The 18,214-nt window shown below is 45.6% G+C and overlaps 1 protein-coding gene across 1 annotated transcript in view; it reads right to left on the reverse strand.

The window, feature by feature from the left end:
* ADAM19 (ADAM metallopeptidase domain 19) overlaps nt 1-18,214 on the reverse strand; it is a 79,714-nt gene that overhangs the window by 44,948 nt on the left and 16,552 nt on the right. Inside the window, exon 4 of the mRNA XM_059417247.1 lies at nt 4,023-4,101. Coding sequence (XP_059273230.1) covers nt 4,023-4,101 — 79 coding nt within the window. The remainder of the gene's footprint in view (nt 1-4,022; nt 4,102-18,214) is intronic.

An 18,214-nucleotide genomic window follows, 5' to 3' on the forward strand; every position in this document is an offset into this window, starting at 1 on the left:
TCCATAACCTCCCTCCGACCTCCAGTGTCTTTGGTCTCTACCTCATGAGGTGCTTGTGAGAAAACTCTCCATTGAGGACCTGCGGCAGGCAATAAACCTTAGTGATCATGATACAGGCCTTAAAGTCTCATTGTCAAAGGTGGGATGTGGCCACGAGGGAGCCAGAAGCCCACCAAGGGCCTAAACCCTCAGTGGTCCTACACCAGTTCTGGGTCATAGACAGCTGAGCCACATGCCAGGTCACAGGCTATGGGCCAGGCCGGAACTCAGCTCAGGGGCAGGGTCCAGAGCACTGGTGCCCTTTCTCGTGGCGACAACTCGCTGGCTGGCAGTGTGGCTCGGCTCCTCCACCTGTTCTAGCTCAGGACAAGAGATGGGCAGCGGCTTCTCTGTTTGCATCAAACTCTCCTGGACTTCCAATGCGCCAGATGCCGGCATTCAGAGGAACACTGAGGAAAGGCGCTATGCCGGCACCCGTGAAGGAAGGGGAAGCAGGCATAACCCTCCTTCCAGCCAGGATTCCACCCTCTGGCAGATGCCGGCCTGTCACACAGCTCTCCCCCTCCGCCAGACTCCCAAGACGTGGAGACATATCATCAAACTCGCAGCTTCTGAACCGATCCTTAGAACTCAGCCACAGGGCCATGAACTCCACAGCCCGAATCATTCACCGGTGGAAGACGAGGCCAGGCCCATATAGGGTCAGTGGGGTTTGCAGGTGTTAGAATGATGGAGAGTCAAAAAGTTCAGAAATGAGGATCAGCTACTGTTTCAAAAATATGGGTCCCTCTACAAATCAAGAGAATTCAAATCCAGGGATGGATACGAAGACTCCCCGGGTCTCTTCCCATCTTTGAGATGATGCTAATAGTGTTCACCAAGGTGCCCTCTCAAACAGCATAACAGCGGACTTGAATAACGTGCTTTAGATCGACCAAGCGCTTTCACACACATCGTCACACATGCTAATGATACCTGCCATTTCTGTTGTAAACCATGAGGCTAACATCCACCCAGCCCTGCAGACTGGAAAAAAAACTAATGGAGATTTTTTTTTCCTTTAATTCTGACCATCTCACAGCCTTATGAAGTAGGTATTTTAACTCCCATTTTTTAAAAAGGGAAATTAAAGGTGGGAGAGGTTTCCTATGGCTCACAAGGTCACACAAGCCAGGAGGAGACTGGAACCACAGCAGCCTAACTCGAGACTCGGCCGCCTCTGTGAGCAAAAGCAGCCCCAGGAGAGTGTGCAGGAATGAACTGGTCACAGCTCTACTCTCTGCTAGCCCCACCAGGGACTTAATTCTAGTCTAAGCCTTGCCACTGGCTGGTTATCTGAACATAAACATGTTACTTTCTCCCTTCTCAATTTCCTCATGAGTAAGATGTAGCGCTGGCAGATATGTTTACAAATTCCCACAAAATCGGTGACTCATCTTACCCTTCTATAGCTCTGAGAGTCAGATCTTAATATATCCAATTTTCTGATGAAGAAACTCAACCCCAGTGTGGACAAAAGCATTGGTTAAGGTCACAAAGCTGGTTAAAGGCAAGTCTATATGCCTGGCCTCGGACTCCACATCTGGAACTCCTGCTGGCTTGAAGGATGGGTCTGACGGTTCCCAGGGCTCCCAGTAGCCCAGGCCAAGGCTGGTCGCAGGGCGTAGCCCTCCATGTTTGGGTTAGACACAGCTAAATGGCGTATTCTATTCTCATATCTCTTTGAAGTCATCAGCTCCCAGGTAAGAAAGCGGAGTAGGAGTTCCATGGGGCTGGATGGGGGCTTTGCAAGAGTCCAGTAGGAGGGATGTACGAAAATAATGGGTTGTCCCATACTGCAGCTAGGATGTGCTTCGGTCAACAGGACCTTCAGGAAGGAGGGGTGTTCTGGGGGTGAGGGGAAGTTCTCTTCCACTCCTTTGTTTCTGAAAGGCCCTCACAGCGTCTCTGCCTGACACTGAGCGCACAAAGAACAAGTAAATGAACAGTCATGAAGTCACCACATTCCTTCTCAGCTTCTTGGCCTGAGGGGGCCACCCAAGGGGGCTTTCACAGCAGGAAGTATGAGCTCATGGCAAACTTGTGCACTGAGACCCATTCTTGAGCTGCAGGTGGAGAAATGCCAAAGCCAAACTCAGAGGACAGTGCTTGGTGAGGTCCTGGGGCTTTCGAGGCACGCCTGCTTCCTCCCTGTCTTGGAGGCAGAGAGTGGAGGTCTCCATAATGGAGGGAGTTTCGACCAAGGGGCACTGAAGAAGGTGAGGGGCCATACCTGGAGAGCCTCCCCAGAGATGAGAAGACAAGGCCAACTTGCCTGCTATGGGTCCTGGCCACACTGCCAACTCCTCCCCCTCCAGAAAGGTCTTGGTGAAGAAGACAGCATTGATGGAACACAGCTCCTCAGCTACCTGATCGCTATGCTCCCAAACTCTCAGATCTGTCAAAACTTAGAAGTCCTGGGTCCCTTTCCCCATTCAAGGCTAATCTGATAAACTAATCCGAGATTTTACTGACGGAGAGTGGCAGTCATTGTCTTCTGGACATCTGTGCTCCAGCAGAAATATTGTAAAGATGAGTCATGGAGACCCATGAAGCTTCTCTGATTCCACGAGAAGCTTCCAGAAGAACACGGAGGCTAAGGGGCCTATCCTGTTACCCTATACTCCACACTCCACATCTGCATGCCACCAACGTCCATGATGTCCTGCCCCAAAGGCAGAAGACCACTGCCGCTCCTGCTGGAGTCCATCTTCCCTCCTTCACCCTATCTCATCTGCTCATACTGAGAAAGTTCACTCTAATCCAGAGTTTCTCATCTTGGGCACTGCTGGGGCCGCATAACTCTGTTGTGGAGGGGCCACCTTATGTATTATGGGACACTTAGCAGCTTTCCTGGCTTCTACCCACCAGAGGCCAGTAGCATCCACCTCCCAATTGTGACAGTCAAGACTGTCTCCAGACGCTGCCAAGAGTCCCCTCCTTTGCTGGCTAACATGGTCAACCAAACAAATAGAATATTTTTTGGTAACTGCATCTGATTAAAATTGACCTCATTAACATGAAACCTACTTTCTTTACTTTAACAAAAGTTTAAGTAAAAGAGATGATTTAGGCAAAATTACTCCTAGCTAAGAACCAATGCTCTGATCCTGCCAACGCTAATGGTCCCCTGGTAGGAAAAGTCAGCAAATTGTGAAATGGGCACAGTTCACTACCTTAAATGCCCACCAGTGGTGTGTGGTGAAGCACACTAAAATGCATCCATCTGACAAACGATTTGACAGACTATTTTTTTTTAAACAGATTTTACTTATTTATTTATTTGAGAGTCTAGCAGGAGGAGGGAGAAGGACAAGCAGACTCCAAGTTGAGTGAAGAGCCTAATTCGGGCTCAATCCCAGGACCCTGAGATCGTGACCTGAGCTGAAATCAAGAGTTGGATGCTAAACCTACTGAGCCATCCAGTTGGCTGAAAGACCCTGAAAGACCATTTTTTAAGTGATAAATCTTTGTGCAAATATCTGAACTCAAAAACACTTTGAAAGAAAAAAAGAATCCAATATAAACATGGCAGCGAAACAAGAAAATCTGCATAGCCTGAAATCACATTGAGAAGGCAGACTACAAAACCCTATCCATCCATATGGGAAAGGATTAATTAAACATCTAATTAAGTGACACGGCAGGATCCCTGGTAACTCATTGCCTTCACTTACACTTTTGTTAATATGTGGGTGATTAACACCCAACAAAGAAAATGTATGCTTCGTAATTATTTAAACCAATTTTAATCAGATGCAATTACCTAAACTACTGTTCGTCTGACCATTTTAGCCAGCAGAGGAGAGGGAAGCCTTATGAGACAACAAATTCACAGAATGCTTCTCCTGCTCACGCCCTTGGTCTTGGGTCAGGGCAAACAAACCCTTCAGAGGGGGGTCTGTCTCCACCATGCATCTCCTCACTCCCCAGGGGTGCTACGAGGATAGGCCAACTGCAGATCTCTATTGACCTGAACTTACCTCAGATTTCAGCCTGGTGGTCTGAGGGCTGCCACTTGGAGTGTAATGGGTTTCCGTGTAGGCTGGAGCAAAAAGGTACCTGCAAAGAATAAACACAGGCTTTTGTCTCTTTAGGTGATGGCCTCTGCCCTCCTGGAAACAGTGGCCAGCCATTCTCAGTGACCCAGGAAGAACCACCCAAGCCTCTCCTAGCACAGGAAAATAAGCCGCCATAAGGTCCTCAGGAACAAAAAGAAAACCAGGAGGAAGGGGATTAGTTTGTATTCAGTGGGTTCATCACCTAGTTTGGACACAACCAGATGAAGCAGACAAAGCTAAAGCAGCATTGCAACGCTTTCTGAAACCTAGAATATACACACGCGAACACATCCTCAGAACTTGCCAAGGTCCGTGGACTCGGATCTGGGACCTACGCTGACTGGTAACCTTAGTACGGCACCCACCAGCTTTCAGTATGCCAGGTTTTCTTTAAGGGAAACTCTCTTTCCTGTTGCATGTTTTAGTGTCCCACCTGGCCCTGGCCAACGGTATCCCAAGATCCAAATTAAGCCAATGGAATGACGTTGCAAAAACTGACCAGATGGGAGTCATTCATCTGTTCCTTTGTTCCCACTGCGTGACTTCCCCGCACGGCCTTTGCCTGCCTTTTCTGAGACCTAGTGGCTCAGATTTCTTGAGACCTGCTGCTTCTGTGCATTAACCTTACAGATAATTCTTTTCTTTCTTTTCTTTTCTAAAATTGGACATTGGTTTCCCCCTTGCCACAGACCCCTTGGGCTGAGGCTAAGAATCTCTCACCAAAGGCAAAGGCAACACCAAACAAGGTTCCTAAAGAAAAGTAAAAGAGCCAAGTGGAGGTTTCAACTAACTCAGCCACATTAAAAGCAAAATGCATTTATAGAAAGTTGAAATCCAGGGGCAAAGAGGTGTCTAAGGTTCCTAAGAGAAGAGAAATTGGGAGTCTAACAAAAAAAGAATTAAGTGAAAATGTGTGAAGAAAGCTTAACGGCAAGCCTAGACTCACAGAGTGAGCTCAGTAAAGGTCAGCAATCATCATCATTGCTTCCACCAGGAATAATGACAGAAGAACCCAGAAAAAACAGATGGAATGTACCTCTTTCCCCCTAACTGTCCCCAGCCATTAATCCTCCAGCTGATCACTTGAGAGAGGTGAAAAAGCAATTAGCTCATTCTCACAACCCCATTTCCTGGGTCTGCTTTCAGATAGCATTATGGACAGCTAGTCATGGGTTCAGAGTTTAATGGTCTATCTCAGTGCCAGTGGGAAATCTGAATTTTCTCACAGGAAATGCACTCCTGGCAAATACATTTTTAACCTCTTTTTGAGTCTTAGGGAGGGAGAATCATTGATTCAGTCACATGAAGATGCTCCGAAGAGAACATTCCAGATTGAACCTCAGAGATGGCCACATTCTTGTCAGTCCCTGGCCATGTCTTCAGCAGGGTAAGCATTGTTCTGTAGCTTCTTATTTTGAGGATCTCATCATAGGACTCTCAGAGCCTCAGGGTTAAAAGGGACTTTTGTAATCATTTAGCCAAACTCACTGGACTGTGGGTTCCCTGAGAACAAGGGCACAGGTGCTTTGTTCGAGGCTTCTCCCCACCTCCCAGCACCTCCCAGCAGGCAATACCAGTTTACTCTGTGAATTAGTGGATGAAATGGATGAATGAATAGGTGAATGAATAAACCTTCTACTTGTGTGAGAATCTACCACTTGGCCATTCAGTACTGGACATTTCCAGTGACACGGAGTTCATGAGAGCCCCCACTCCATTTCGGAACCCATTTAGCAGTCAGAGAAAGTTCTTACACAGAACCTATCTGTAACTGGCGCCCACTGGCCTCATTCTGTCTTCTGAATCCACATGGAATGATCTGCTTCTTTTTCTGCCTAACAGCCATTTCAGGACCAGTAGCGTCTAGGAATTAGTTAAAAATGTAGATTGCAAGGCCCCACCCCAGATGTACTGGGACAGAGAGAAACTCAGCCATCTTTTGTAATAACTCCCAAAGTGATTTTGATGCAGAAGCACCACCCTAGACCACAAGTTAGTGAGTTAACTTTTGAGGTAGGCACGCCTCAGAAATATCAAAGTGTCTCACTCCCCAAACCCCCATCATCTTCCTGCCTCTACCACATCCTGGATCATTCTAAACCTTAAAAACCCAGAAAAGTTCCATCAAAACAGCTCACACATATTTAAGTGTTAAACCATCAAACATACCCACGTACAACAGACTCCTGAGGTAGGTCCTAATCTTTTCCCCACTGTGTGACTAAGGACCCTGGAAACTCCACATTTAACTTGTCCAAGTTCTCCCGGCATGATGTCAGGGCCAGGTTTCAGACCCGGGGCTGTTGGCCCTGACCATACTTTTTAAGCACTTTTCTGCTCTGTTTTTTTCTTAGAAAGTGGAAGCATAAAACTAAAACACTTCCAAATACCAGTGTCCAGACCACAATTTGATGATAACGATAGCAGCCTTGGGGACATACAGGATGTCACAAAAATGTCATGAGCTATTAGATGTGCATATATGCAGAGAAAAATATGGGTAAGCAAAGCACGTGGCAGGAGAAAGAGGATGAATATATAAGGACTTCGGGACCAGTTTTTTGAAACAACAAACCTTTCCCCAAATGGGGTTGCCAATGTTGGCCAAGGTCCTTCTTTCCAGAAGCAAAAGGGTCACGTTTCATCACCACCATCCATGCAATTTTACTGAGAGACAAAACACCACTTTCATATCCTCCCCACAGCCCTGGCCAGGCCCGCCCATGCCTGTGTGTCCAGGTGGTACCCTGGCAGTGCTCTTGGGACTCAGAGAGGGGGCTAGGGGGGTCAATGAGCAGCCCAGCTTGGCCCATCTGCCCCTTCTTCAGCCACATCTTGTTCTCATCTCCTCCCTGACAAGGGGCTGGCTCAGCAGCTCAGCAGGAAGCCATCTCTCACCACTGGAGTGTATTAGGATTTTCAGGAAACAAGTTGTGAGTGAAGTGCGTCCAGGAAGGGAGAAGGACGGTCCAAGATTTCCCACCCCACCCCCTCCTTTTTCTGGCTTTGATGGAAAAGCAGTTTCTATGACATGCTCCCCCACTGCATACACACACCCTCCGGGCTCACAACCCCACAAGGCAGGCAGAGATGATATCCCAGTGCTAATAGAAGCCACCACGGAAATGCTCACTTGGGGCAAAAACCAGACTGCTCAGACCCTATGTCCTCCAGCAAAACCTGCATCTTCCGAATCCCACCTGGGAAAAGAAGCTGTCCCCCAAATACTAGACATAAGATTGCTCTCCAGGGAAAGACAATAGAGCTGTCTGGGGGTGGCCGGGGCCCTATGCGGAGGCACAGCCAGACCCCAAAAGTACACCACAGTCTGAAACAACCCTGATCCCTCTCCCCAGAGGCTCAGCACCTTCAAACCAGAACAATCCCTTTAACGACTATTCCATTCGCTATCAGACACATTTCAATGGCCTCTCCAAACTTCAATCTCTAAAACTTCCTCTGGGGAGAGAGGCAGCAGAGCTCAAAAAAACAGCTTCTTGTAGCTCAACCCTCCTTCCTCTGCTTGAGGTAAGCACCCGGTGAGGACAAAGTGATAACAACCTGTGCAGCCTTGCTCGGCACAGGTCAACATTACTGAGCTCATCCCACAGTGGTTAGTCTCACGGACATCTCATGCCCCCAGAACGTGCTCCTTCTAGGTCTGTCAAGAGTATCCTGGTGCTTAAACACTGGGGAGGTACAACCTTGCTGGCCGCTCTCATTTTCCCCCGAGGATCCTCACACTGTCCACGCATGCCGATGATAATGCAAGCCTCCGTTATCTGTCGCTCATACTCTCAATGCCGTTGTCTTGGGACTTAGACCAGGAACTGCACAACACCCGGAAGCGCTGTGAAAAACTATAAAATCCCAGGCCCCATACTGGCCCCACTGAGAATTCTATTCTCCAGAGGACTGAGAAATCTGCATTTGTAATAGTTTTTCCAGGTGATGCATTTCCAGGCTCTGAGAATTCTCCTGCTCCACTGGATCTATGTTAGCATTGTAAACTCTTTTTCCCATTTTTAGGCTCTTGATCACCCCCTCCAAACCGGAAGATGATACCAGCCCAGTACAGAGGACAAGTCTAGGCTCCGAAAGCTTTGGTTTAAGTACCAGCAGCACTGCTCTCTAGATGACTGTCCTTTGAAACCCTAGAAATGAGGCCAAAGATGACCACAGTTGCTTTCAATTTCATGGAGCTGAATGCTCAGAGAGGCCAGGCTAAGGTTCTTCAGACTCCATGGGGGTGGGGCGGGGGGGGTACCACTTAGTTTTTGAAAGATTAGTCAATTAAGGCTGCTCTGCTACAACCCTGTAAGATGAGATGTTAACTTGTCAAAGGCTAATGAGGTACGATAGAGATGCAAATAATTTCCCCCCAGTAGAAAAGATGACTCCAAAGGTTGTGGTTACATTTCCCGTAAAATGATATTAACCAGTTTTAGATCCAACTTAGTGATCTTATCTCAACATTCATTTTTTCACTATTAAAAAAAAAAATACACGCCTACGTATATGTTTCCCTTATCCAACTTTTAAACCAGTTTTAACATCTTTCTGGCTCCCCCATAAATGAGATAAATCAAACTTTGACAAGTGTTAATTAGCATTTTAACTGTCATTGACCAAAGGAACTTGAGCCATCTAATCCACCTCCAAGGTTTAGCTGACCAAAATCCAACCAAAAATAACAGAGTAATAATTACTATCTCACAGCATCGCTGAAAGGATCAAATGAGAAAATGACATTCGAGCACTAGCTCTGACACTTCAAATTCGGGGGAGCTTGGGCAAGTCAGTTAACCTCTCTGTGCCTCTGTTCTCATCTATAAAATAGGAAGAATTTTAGAGTCTACTTAACAGGGTTGCTGTCAAAAGCCTATGAAATTTTGTCAACTAAAATCAACAACTATGAAAGAACTATTCGTAAAGCATAAAGTATCTGTGTTCTACAAATCATTGTTATAATTTTCTCCAGGAATAGCTAGGTGCACATGTGGCAAGACCTTGATAATTGGTAAATCCAGAAAATGCGTGTCTGAGGGTTCACAATACTAGTCTCTTTCTTTATGGGGCTTAATTTTTTTTTTTTTTAAAGTAGGCTCCACGCCAACACAGGGCTTGAACTCACAACCCTGAGATCAAGACCTGAGCTGAGATCAAGAGTCAGATGCTCAACCAACTGAGCACCAAGGCGCCCCTGGGTGTTAAAATTTTTTACCTAGCTAGGGGACATTATGCCAATCACAAGCTACTCGGCATTAGTCCCCCTTTCAATCAAGCATAAATAGTCCAGGACAGGGAGGCACGGGAAGGATTTTTGAAAAGCAGAGTGCTGTTCTAATGTAATGGCCAATGTTTGCCCATATTTGGAACAAAAAACAAATTCAGTAAGTATTGTTTTCTTTTGTTTTCGAAGGAGAAAGTAAAGGGGAGAAGAGACAGCTGTTTCAGAACCAAGATTTCCAAACCAGTGCTCATTCCACCTCTGACTCCAGAGGAATGGAAACAAACCAACAAGCCAAAGGCATGGGCCCTAACTCCAAATAAGGATTGACAAGCCCAGGGGCCCACAGGCAGAAGCGTTCCTTTTGGAGGGAACAAAAAGGCCAAGGAAATAGGAACTTTAAACATTGGTCCTAATCTCAAGAGTGGGGATCTCCTCCTATCCCAAGGACTTCCTTGAACAAGTATCATCATTCCTGCCAGAAGACCAGAAGCAACACTTTGAGGCAAGATGGCGCCACCCATAACCCTGGCAAGAGGCTGAAGCTACATGGCATGTTTTCTTTAACCTTTTATTAAGGAAGTTTCTAAACAATGCATTAAGTCAACACTCCTTTTCACCAACTGCTTCTCATTACATCTTCTCCCAGTCCGCACAAGACCTGGCATCCTTCCGACCAGCTCCTGGTCCTGTGTTTTGCTTTTATATACCAGAGGATGTTTAGATGAGCACTGTTTACTCCTTTGACCAGCAGGGTCTTTATTTAATCCTCTTCATGCCTCTCTCCTGGCTAACTCCACAAAAATGAGTGACCTCTCTGTGCAAACAGTGCTGATTTCTTGGGGTCGGGGAGCTTAACTGTCAGGAACCTGAGGTAAGGGACCTAAAAATGGCTTACCCAAGTGTTTACAAATTTGTTCTGCAGTGTGCTGAAAAGCCCATGATGAGTATTTATTGGACTGTTAACGAAAGAAAAAGAAGGAGGAGGAGAAGGTCAAGGAAAAGAGGAAAAAGAGGAACCACCACCACCACCACCACCACCACCACCACCATTAAAGGAAATGGGGCACTATCTCTATTTCTTAAAAAAAAAATTAAAAAAATGAAAACATTGTCAGATAGCTGCCTCTCTAACAACCCATTTTTTTTTTAAAGATTTTATTTATTTATTTGCGAGAGCGAGCGAGCATGAGCACAAGCTGAGGGAGCAGCAGGCAGAGGGAAAATCTGCCTCCCCACTGAGCAGAGAGCCAAATGTGGGATTCGATCCCAGCACCATCGGATCATGACCTGAGCTGAAGGCCGACGCTTAGCCCACTGAGGCACCCGTGCATCCCTAAATACCAAATTTTGATAAATAACCATAGTGCCCATTTAACAGATCAACCTGAAGGGAGAGGCCAAAGAAAGAGGCAACAGGCATACTGTAGAGATATACTTTGTGATTAAGACAAAAGGTAAGTGAAGAAAAGGAAACTCTGGAAGATCACTGGGCCTCTGAGAATATGCTAGGAAAAAGGGGAATGGGGGACCATCCTACAACAAACAAACAAACAAACAGCACAGGGATGAAGACCACAAACCAACCTGCCCTAAATGTGTGCTTGATCCCTTTCAGACTCTGAATGAATATCCCAGTAACTTTGAAAAACCTCATCTCATGTTTCCTGGCCTCCTAAACCATAGCTCTGGCACAGTCAAGAAGGTCAGATGTTGGAAAGCCCTCCTCGATCGTAGCAGACAGCTATCACCCCAGCCTCCAGCATCCCTGCCACCTCCTTGACAGAAGACTGCCCCGATTTGCCTTGAGAAAAGTGTTCTCCTCTCACTGCATACTAACCGCAGGCACCTGGGGTCAATAGTGACAAGCCAGGACAATCAGGTCTTACTTCACCGAATTCCATGGTGGGTGACATCTGGTGAAAATGGCTGGAGCAGAATCACCCCAGTGGTGGAACCTGAAAAGGCTGCCTATGAATTCCTAGACCCTGTCCTTTTTGAGCCCTAGTACTTCAGTTTCTTTTCCCAACACATTCTATATGTTTTCCATAAAGTATCAGGATACAAATGGCAGAGTTGACTGCCACAAAAGCATTTGCTACCTTCTCTGTCCAATACTTCCCCTCAATCCACTTTTATAGAATTTGAGAAAGAGCAAAAGCAGCTCACCCAACATCACATAGTTGTATTTCGCTTCTGAACCCATCAGTCTCAATAAACAAAAGCCAGCTAAAGATCAGTGGCAGGTAATCCTAGAGTTGGCCGTTCAGACACTCCCAGGAGGCAGGGAGGGAGGAAGGACGTTTGTGCAGGCTCATCATTAACCGTTTATTGAACAGCATCATGCCATGCAAACTGCGGGGCACACAGCCCCAGCAAGACCCAATTCCTCCGTGTTTGAATTCACTCTGGGTCACCCACCAAGCAGCAGAACCTCTTCTGAGCCTCAGGCTCTGCATCTGTAAACCCATTTACTCATTCGACAAATATTGACTGAGGCCAGGGGTGTGCTGAGCACCTGCCAGGAGACTAGGGGATGTGAGTGGAACAAGCACAGGTTTTCCGTCCTCCACCCAGCACCTGCCTCTCCCATCATGAAGATCAGAGAAGCAGAAGTGGGGCAGAATAGGCCACTCAACAAATATGCCACTTTAGCACGAGGATTGGTTTGCACTGAAGGCGACTGAGAAGCAGCAGATACAAAACAAAAACAAAAACAAACAAAAAACCCAAAATCAATCCAACCAAACAAAACCACAAAACCTCTCTGTCCTCCCTCTATTTGCCTAAAAGTAGGACAAAACTTCAAAGGCGTCCCTCCTCCCCTCTCTACCAAGAAGGACAAAAGTTAATCACCAGAGACAACTTCAGCTTTTTTACTGACTAGCTTCTTCTGCCTCCCATTAGTTCCCCATATATCTACCTCTCCACATTTTACCATCTTTGGAAGCCTAACTGCTTTCCTCTGTCCTGTCATTTCTCTACAGATTTATTGTTCTTTGGGAAAGATGCTACATAAGCCTGAATTCTAACTCTTGGAGTTACTGCTCATTTTTCCCTGGGTATCTCTTACGTACACGTTAATAAACTTCTGTTTGTTTTTCTCGTTAATCTGTCTTTTGTTACAGAGTTCCCAGCCAAGAACTTAGAAAGGTAGAGGGAAAATGATTTTTCCTTTCCTACAAGGTCGGCTATGAAAGCACTTGGCAAACACCAACAGACCACACAGAAGGTGGGTATGACCATCTGGTCGCTGGAGGCCAAGTCACTGTTAAACAGCCTATCTTCCTTCCTTCCTGGAATTGCTGCAAAGCCATTAGGCAACCAGCTTCCAAGTACCCCTAACAAGCTGCCTACACATCTATGGAGGAAGGGTGCTTAAGCAACTCTGTGTGTGTGTGTGTGCGCACGCGCGTGCGCACACGTGCGCACATGTGTGTGTCCGTCCATGTGCGCGAGTGAGAGTGTGTTGAGGACAGAGAGGAAGAGTGGAGTAAAGGAATAGGAACTAAGGGTCCTTATGCAACATTTCTGCTTTCCTTCCCCCAGCCGTATTCCCCCCACCACATAACTGAAAGGCTAGTTCAGTCTTTGCACCCTTACCCAAGCCCAAATTTAGCACCAAGAACTCAAGAGATAAAGAGCTTCTAGAATACAAGAAGTCTGCTATCTCTCCCAACACTTAGATCACCTCTTTCCCTAGCATTCCAATCTCCCTTCCAAAGGAATCCCTTCCCATGACTTGCCTTTCCTTTCAGGGGAGGAGGGGGCTTGGAAAAAGAACCATGCCTGATATAATGCAGCCATTATAGCCCCTTTGGCCCATGTGGACCTCTCTCTGGGGAGACTGATGCAAGAGGAGAAAATGTGGAGGCTGCCAGTTTTCCACAAATCTGTAACCTCAGGGAGAAAGAAGGAAAGGGGGCAGTGGGGCACATGGGAGCTATGGAAAGGACTGGAAAAGAGCCATAAGTACAGAAGTCATAAAGACCCTATTTCTCCTTAAACCAGCTGAGGAAAGCCTGGCCCAGCCCCACCCACTCAATGATATCATTGTTTTAAACAAAAGCGGGTTTGAGAACCCCCAGAAAGGCCCCCAGTGAGGCCTCAGCTGCTAAACAGGCAGAGGTCTCACCAGTTCCTGGGTGATTAAGTGCTTAGAATTACAGATAAGGAGGGAAAACTATGTAAAAGCCCAAATTACAAAGATAACCAGGGCAAGGACAGACGTTGCTTCTGCCCAGCCTTTTACGGTCATGGAAAGAGAACAGGACACTACTTTACACTTAGATTTTATTTGTGGATCCCCACCATGATCCCACAAAGTTGGTGACTGGAGATTACTGTTTTCATCTAATGAGAAAACTAAAAACCTGACTGGCTTGTCTGAGGTACCAGCAGGAGCTAATGACAAACCCAGGGGCTGGCAGCCTTGTCCTGCTACCTACTCAGTCAGGACACTCAGATTGGCCCTGGAATCCATCTCCTCCCTCAGCCCAGAGTCAATGCATCTCTCAGTCTCCTTGACTCCCAGCTGTAAACTCCTCTGTAATGCATCCTCTTCTCTCCATATCAGCCAACTCTTCCCTAAATTCGACCACCATAATTTCTCACTCAGATGATAATTAAACTTTTGAATGGGTCTTAGAACTTCCCTAGTCTTGTCCCTTGGAATCCCTCCTACACTTCAGTTGAAGTAGTCCTTCTCGAATACATTTTGGGTGCTATTACTACCTAAGTTTCAAAATACTCTTTAGCTCCCCATTGCACTCAAGGTAAACCGCTAAGCCATTTAAGAACCGTTTGAGGTCCTGCAAGGATTCACCCTGATCTACCTAGCCAACTTCTTCCCTCACCTTTTCCTCCAGTCCCCTCCCTCTCTGCTCTAATCACAAAGAACTTCTTTACATCTTCACATGGTAATCTTGCTGTTAGGCCTTTGTTTCTGCCACTTGTACAGCTTGAATATGCCAACTCTATCACATCCTCCTCCCCCCAACCCTACTTCTTCCTTACTTCACTTCCTCCCAGAAGCCATCCCTTCTCTCCAGTTCAGAGTATGTTTGTTCCCCTTCCCCAGGTCCCACAATGCCCTCCACTTCCTCCACGACAGCCCTACCTTGTTCCGTAATAATTTGATTCCCTATTTCCTCCACTAAGCTCTAAGCCCCGTGACAACAGAGACTGTGTTTTGCTTACCACTGCTCTCCTGGGAACACCCATGACCTAGCCTAACACTTGCCACATGGCTGGCGCTCACAATATTTATTAAATGAAGGAAGGAAAGACAAGAAATTAAGAGTTCCCAGTGAGTAGTCTAGAGCTCAAGCCCAGTACAATAGAAACCCTCATCAGAAAAGCCAATGATTTGGGGTGCCTGGTTGGCTCAGTTGGTAGACCTTGCAATTCTTGATCTCAGGGTCATGAGTTCAAGCCCCATGTTGGGCATGGAGCTTACTTTAAGAGAAAAAAAAAAAAAAAAGAACCCGGGATTCTCTGACCCAAAGTCTCCCCACAGCTGAGTCTGATCAAGACCTACAACTTGTACCATGGTGCCCAAGGGCCCATTTATTTAGCATTCAAGGTGTCAGCTAAAGGTCTGTGTATGGCACTAAGTTCCACACAGAGAAAGAGTAAGCTCATTTTCTTAAAATCAAAGTACTTCCCGGGTGAAGTGTAAATGCAATTTCCTTCTTAGGACAGAACCCATCCAGAGGCTCCAGTATTGACCCCCTCTTCCCTTAGATTTTTCTTGGGATACTCATGCTCCATTGACCAAGCACAAAGGTTGGGGAGTGGAAATATCCTCCAATTTCTAGAGAGTCTAGATGAAGAGCCTAAATGCATCCTGGCAGCTTGGGAGAAAACAGAAGTCTTGAAAGTGGAACTTCCACACTTCTTCCAAGCCCAAAAGTACATCCTCGCATCCATCTGCATCCCGCCCACCATGCACAACTTCTTAAGAGGCTTTCTCCAATCCCTAAATTGGGAAGAAGGCACTTCTGTCTTAGGCTCACCCCTCAGTCCATGACTCTATCCACTAGTTATACCTCTATCTACTTGACTCAACCTGAATTTCCTTCTTTGGGGAGGCCTGGAGGAAAAGCTTCTTCTCATCCCATGTGTAAAAAAATACAGCCTAGGGCGCCTGGGTGGCTCAGTGGGTTAAGCCGCTGCCTTCGGCTCAGGTCATGATCTCGGGGTCCTGGGATCGAGTCCCGAATCGGGCTCTCTGCTCAGCAGGGAGCCTGCTTCCCTCTCTCTCTCTGCCTGCTTCTCCATCTACTTGTGATTTCTCTCTGTCAAATAAATAAATAAAATCTTTAAAAAAAAAAAATACAGCCTAACTTTAGAGTGTACTTCAAGCATCTTCCCTGGAAGTACCCCACCTACTTCCCTGATCACATGGTTTTACCTGAGGGAAGAGAGTCCAACTCAAAGTCAACAATAAGAGAGACTAAAAAATTGAGCTTCAAGGCACTGAAATCCTTCGGTAGCAAGATGTGGAAGGAAAAATAAAGCCCTTCCCTATTCCCTACATAATACCCTTCTGAATTAAAATGATTTGGTTAGTTGGAATACTGAATTCCTAAGAGATTATTAGCAGTACAGCTTTGGCTCCCCTTGATCCAGACCAAATATTTATATATTAATTTCTCAGTTTGAATTCCTTTCTCATTCTTCCACTCACCTCTCCTCCCTCCCTCATCCAAAGCTTCCCCTCCTTTGGACAAACCTAGAAGGTAAAATGCTAAGTGAAATAAGTCAAACAGAGAAAGACAAATAACATGTGACTTCACCTTCATGTGGAACCTAAAAGCCAAAAACAAATGAAAAGCGGAAATAGACTCATAGATAACAGGAAACAAACTTGGTTATTGGAGGAGGGGGAGCTTGAAATAGGCGAAGGGGATGAAGAGGTATAAACTTTCAGTTATAAAATAAGTCATGGGATTGCCATGCCCAGCATAGGGAATATAGTCAACGATACTATAATAACTTTGCATGGTGAGAGATAGTAACTAAATTTATCCTGGGGATCATTTCAAAATGTATAAAAATATCAAGCCAGGTACCCTGAAACTAATGGGCTACTGTACATCAATTATACTTCAATATAAAAGACAAAAAAACAGCCTCCCCACCTTGCTCCTGCAAGACAGAGCTCCAAGTGACTGTCCTTATGGAAGCTTTCTCTATCCCCACCCAGAAAGTCTCTATTCCCACCTGCCTCCTCAGCCCTGTATTTTCAACTCTGTTATTAAATTTGTAATTTGCCTTGAGTTATGCCTGCATGTTTTCTGTCTCACAGAGAGCAAACTGCCAGAGGGCAAGGATGGTGCATTTGCATATACTCCCTATAGCACATAGCGTAGGAGTTTACACCTATGTGCTCAACCAGCATTTGTTGAAATCAACCTTGGGGAATGGACCCAAGTTAGCTCTGGCTTAGCAGGCAGCAGATCCATCAACTGATGAATGAATGAACAAAATGTGGTATATCCATACAGTGGGACAATATATAACAAAAGAGAATGAAGTACTTATACATGCTATTCAACATGGACACAACTCACAAACATTACCGTAAGTGAAGAAGCCCAGTCACACACACACACACACACACACACACACACACACACACACTATAATCTCTTTTATATGAAATATCCAAAATTGGCAAATCTCGACATTAGTAGGTCAGTGGTTGCCTGTTGCTGATGGGTGTGTGGGAGAATGAGGAGTGCCTGCTCATATTAGTTTGTCAGGGTTGCCTACACGACCACAAACTGAATGGTTTAAAAAACAGATTGATTATCTCACAGTTCTGGAGGCTAGAAGTCTAAGATCAAGGGGCTGGTGAGCCATGCTTCCTCTGAAAGCACCAGGGAAGGATTTGCTCCAGGCCTCTCTCCCAGCTTCTGAGAGTCCTTGGCATGACCTCACTCTTCACACAGCCTTCTTCCTGTGCACATGTCTGTGGCCAAATCTCCTCCTTTTATAAGGACACCAGTCATGTTGGATTAGGGGCCCCCCTTTCTCAGCATGATTTCATCTTAACTGATTAAATCCACAATGATTCTATTTTCAAATAAGGTCATTCTGAGGTCCTGGGGTTAGGGCTTCAACATACAAGTCCAAGGGACACACTGAACCCATAAAACGACTAATGGCTTCTTTTCTGGAGTGATACAATGTTCAAAAACTAGAACATGTGGAGTTACACAACTCTATTAAACACTCAATTGTATACTTTGAGTGGATATTCTATCTGGCCTATGAGTTATAGATCAATAAAGCTGTTTTTAAAAATGGCAGGAGAGCTGGGTTTAAAGAGTGTCCCCAAGCTCCAAAATCAACCCATTGATGAAAGTGTATGAAAACAAGTTCTCTCCACAAGTCTAGAGGATGTAACTTGGAGAGAAGCCAAAGAAAATGTGCCTTTATCCATGTGTTCCATGTAAAGTCTCCTGATCCAGGGACTGAAACCTAAAAGGTGATTTTCTAGAAGTACCTTCCAAAGAATACAAGGGTGTTCACTTGAACACTGTTTGTTAAAAATGGAAAAGAAGAAGAAGAAGAAAAGAAACAGCTTGAATGCCCATCAATATGGGGTAATTACATTAATGGTGACATCTTTATTATTACTGAGTCTGGATGGTGGGTATATGGGGATTCACTATTTTATTCTACTTCTGTGTGCATTTGATGATTTTTCATTATAAGAAATTTTCAAAGTTAATTATGGCATACACATACAATGGAATATAAAACAGCTATTAAGAATTGTTGCATAAAAAATCATCTGTAAATTTACATGGATATGTGCCTATCATGAGCTCTCACATTCTGCTTTCTGACTGCAAAATGGTACAGCCTTTCG

The sequence above is a fragment of the Mustela nigripes genome, chromosome 12 (assembly GCF_022355385.1).
Source record: "Mustela nigripes isolate SB6536 chromosome 12, MUSNIG.SB6536, whole genome shotgun sequence".
NCBI lineage: Eukaryota > Metazoa > Chordata > Mammalia > Carnivora > Mustelidae > Mustela > Mustela nigripes.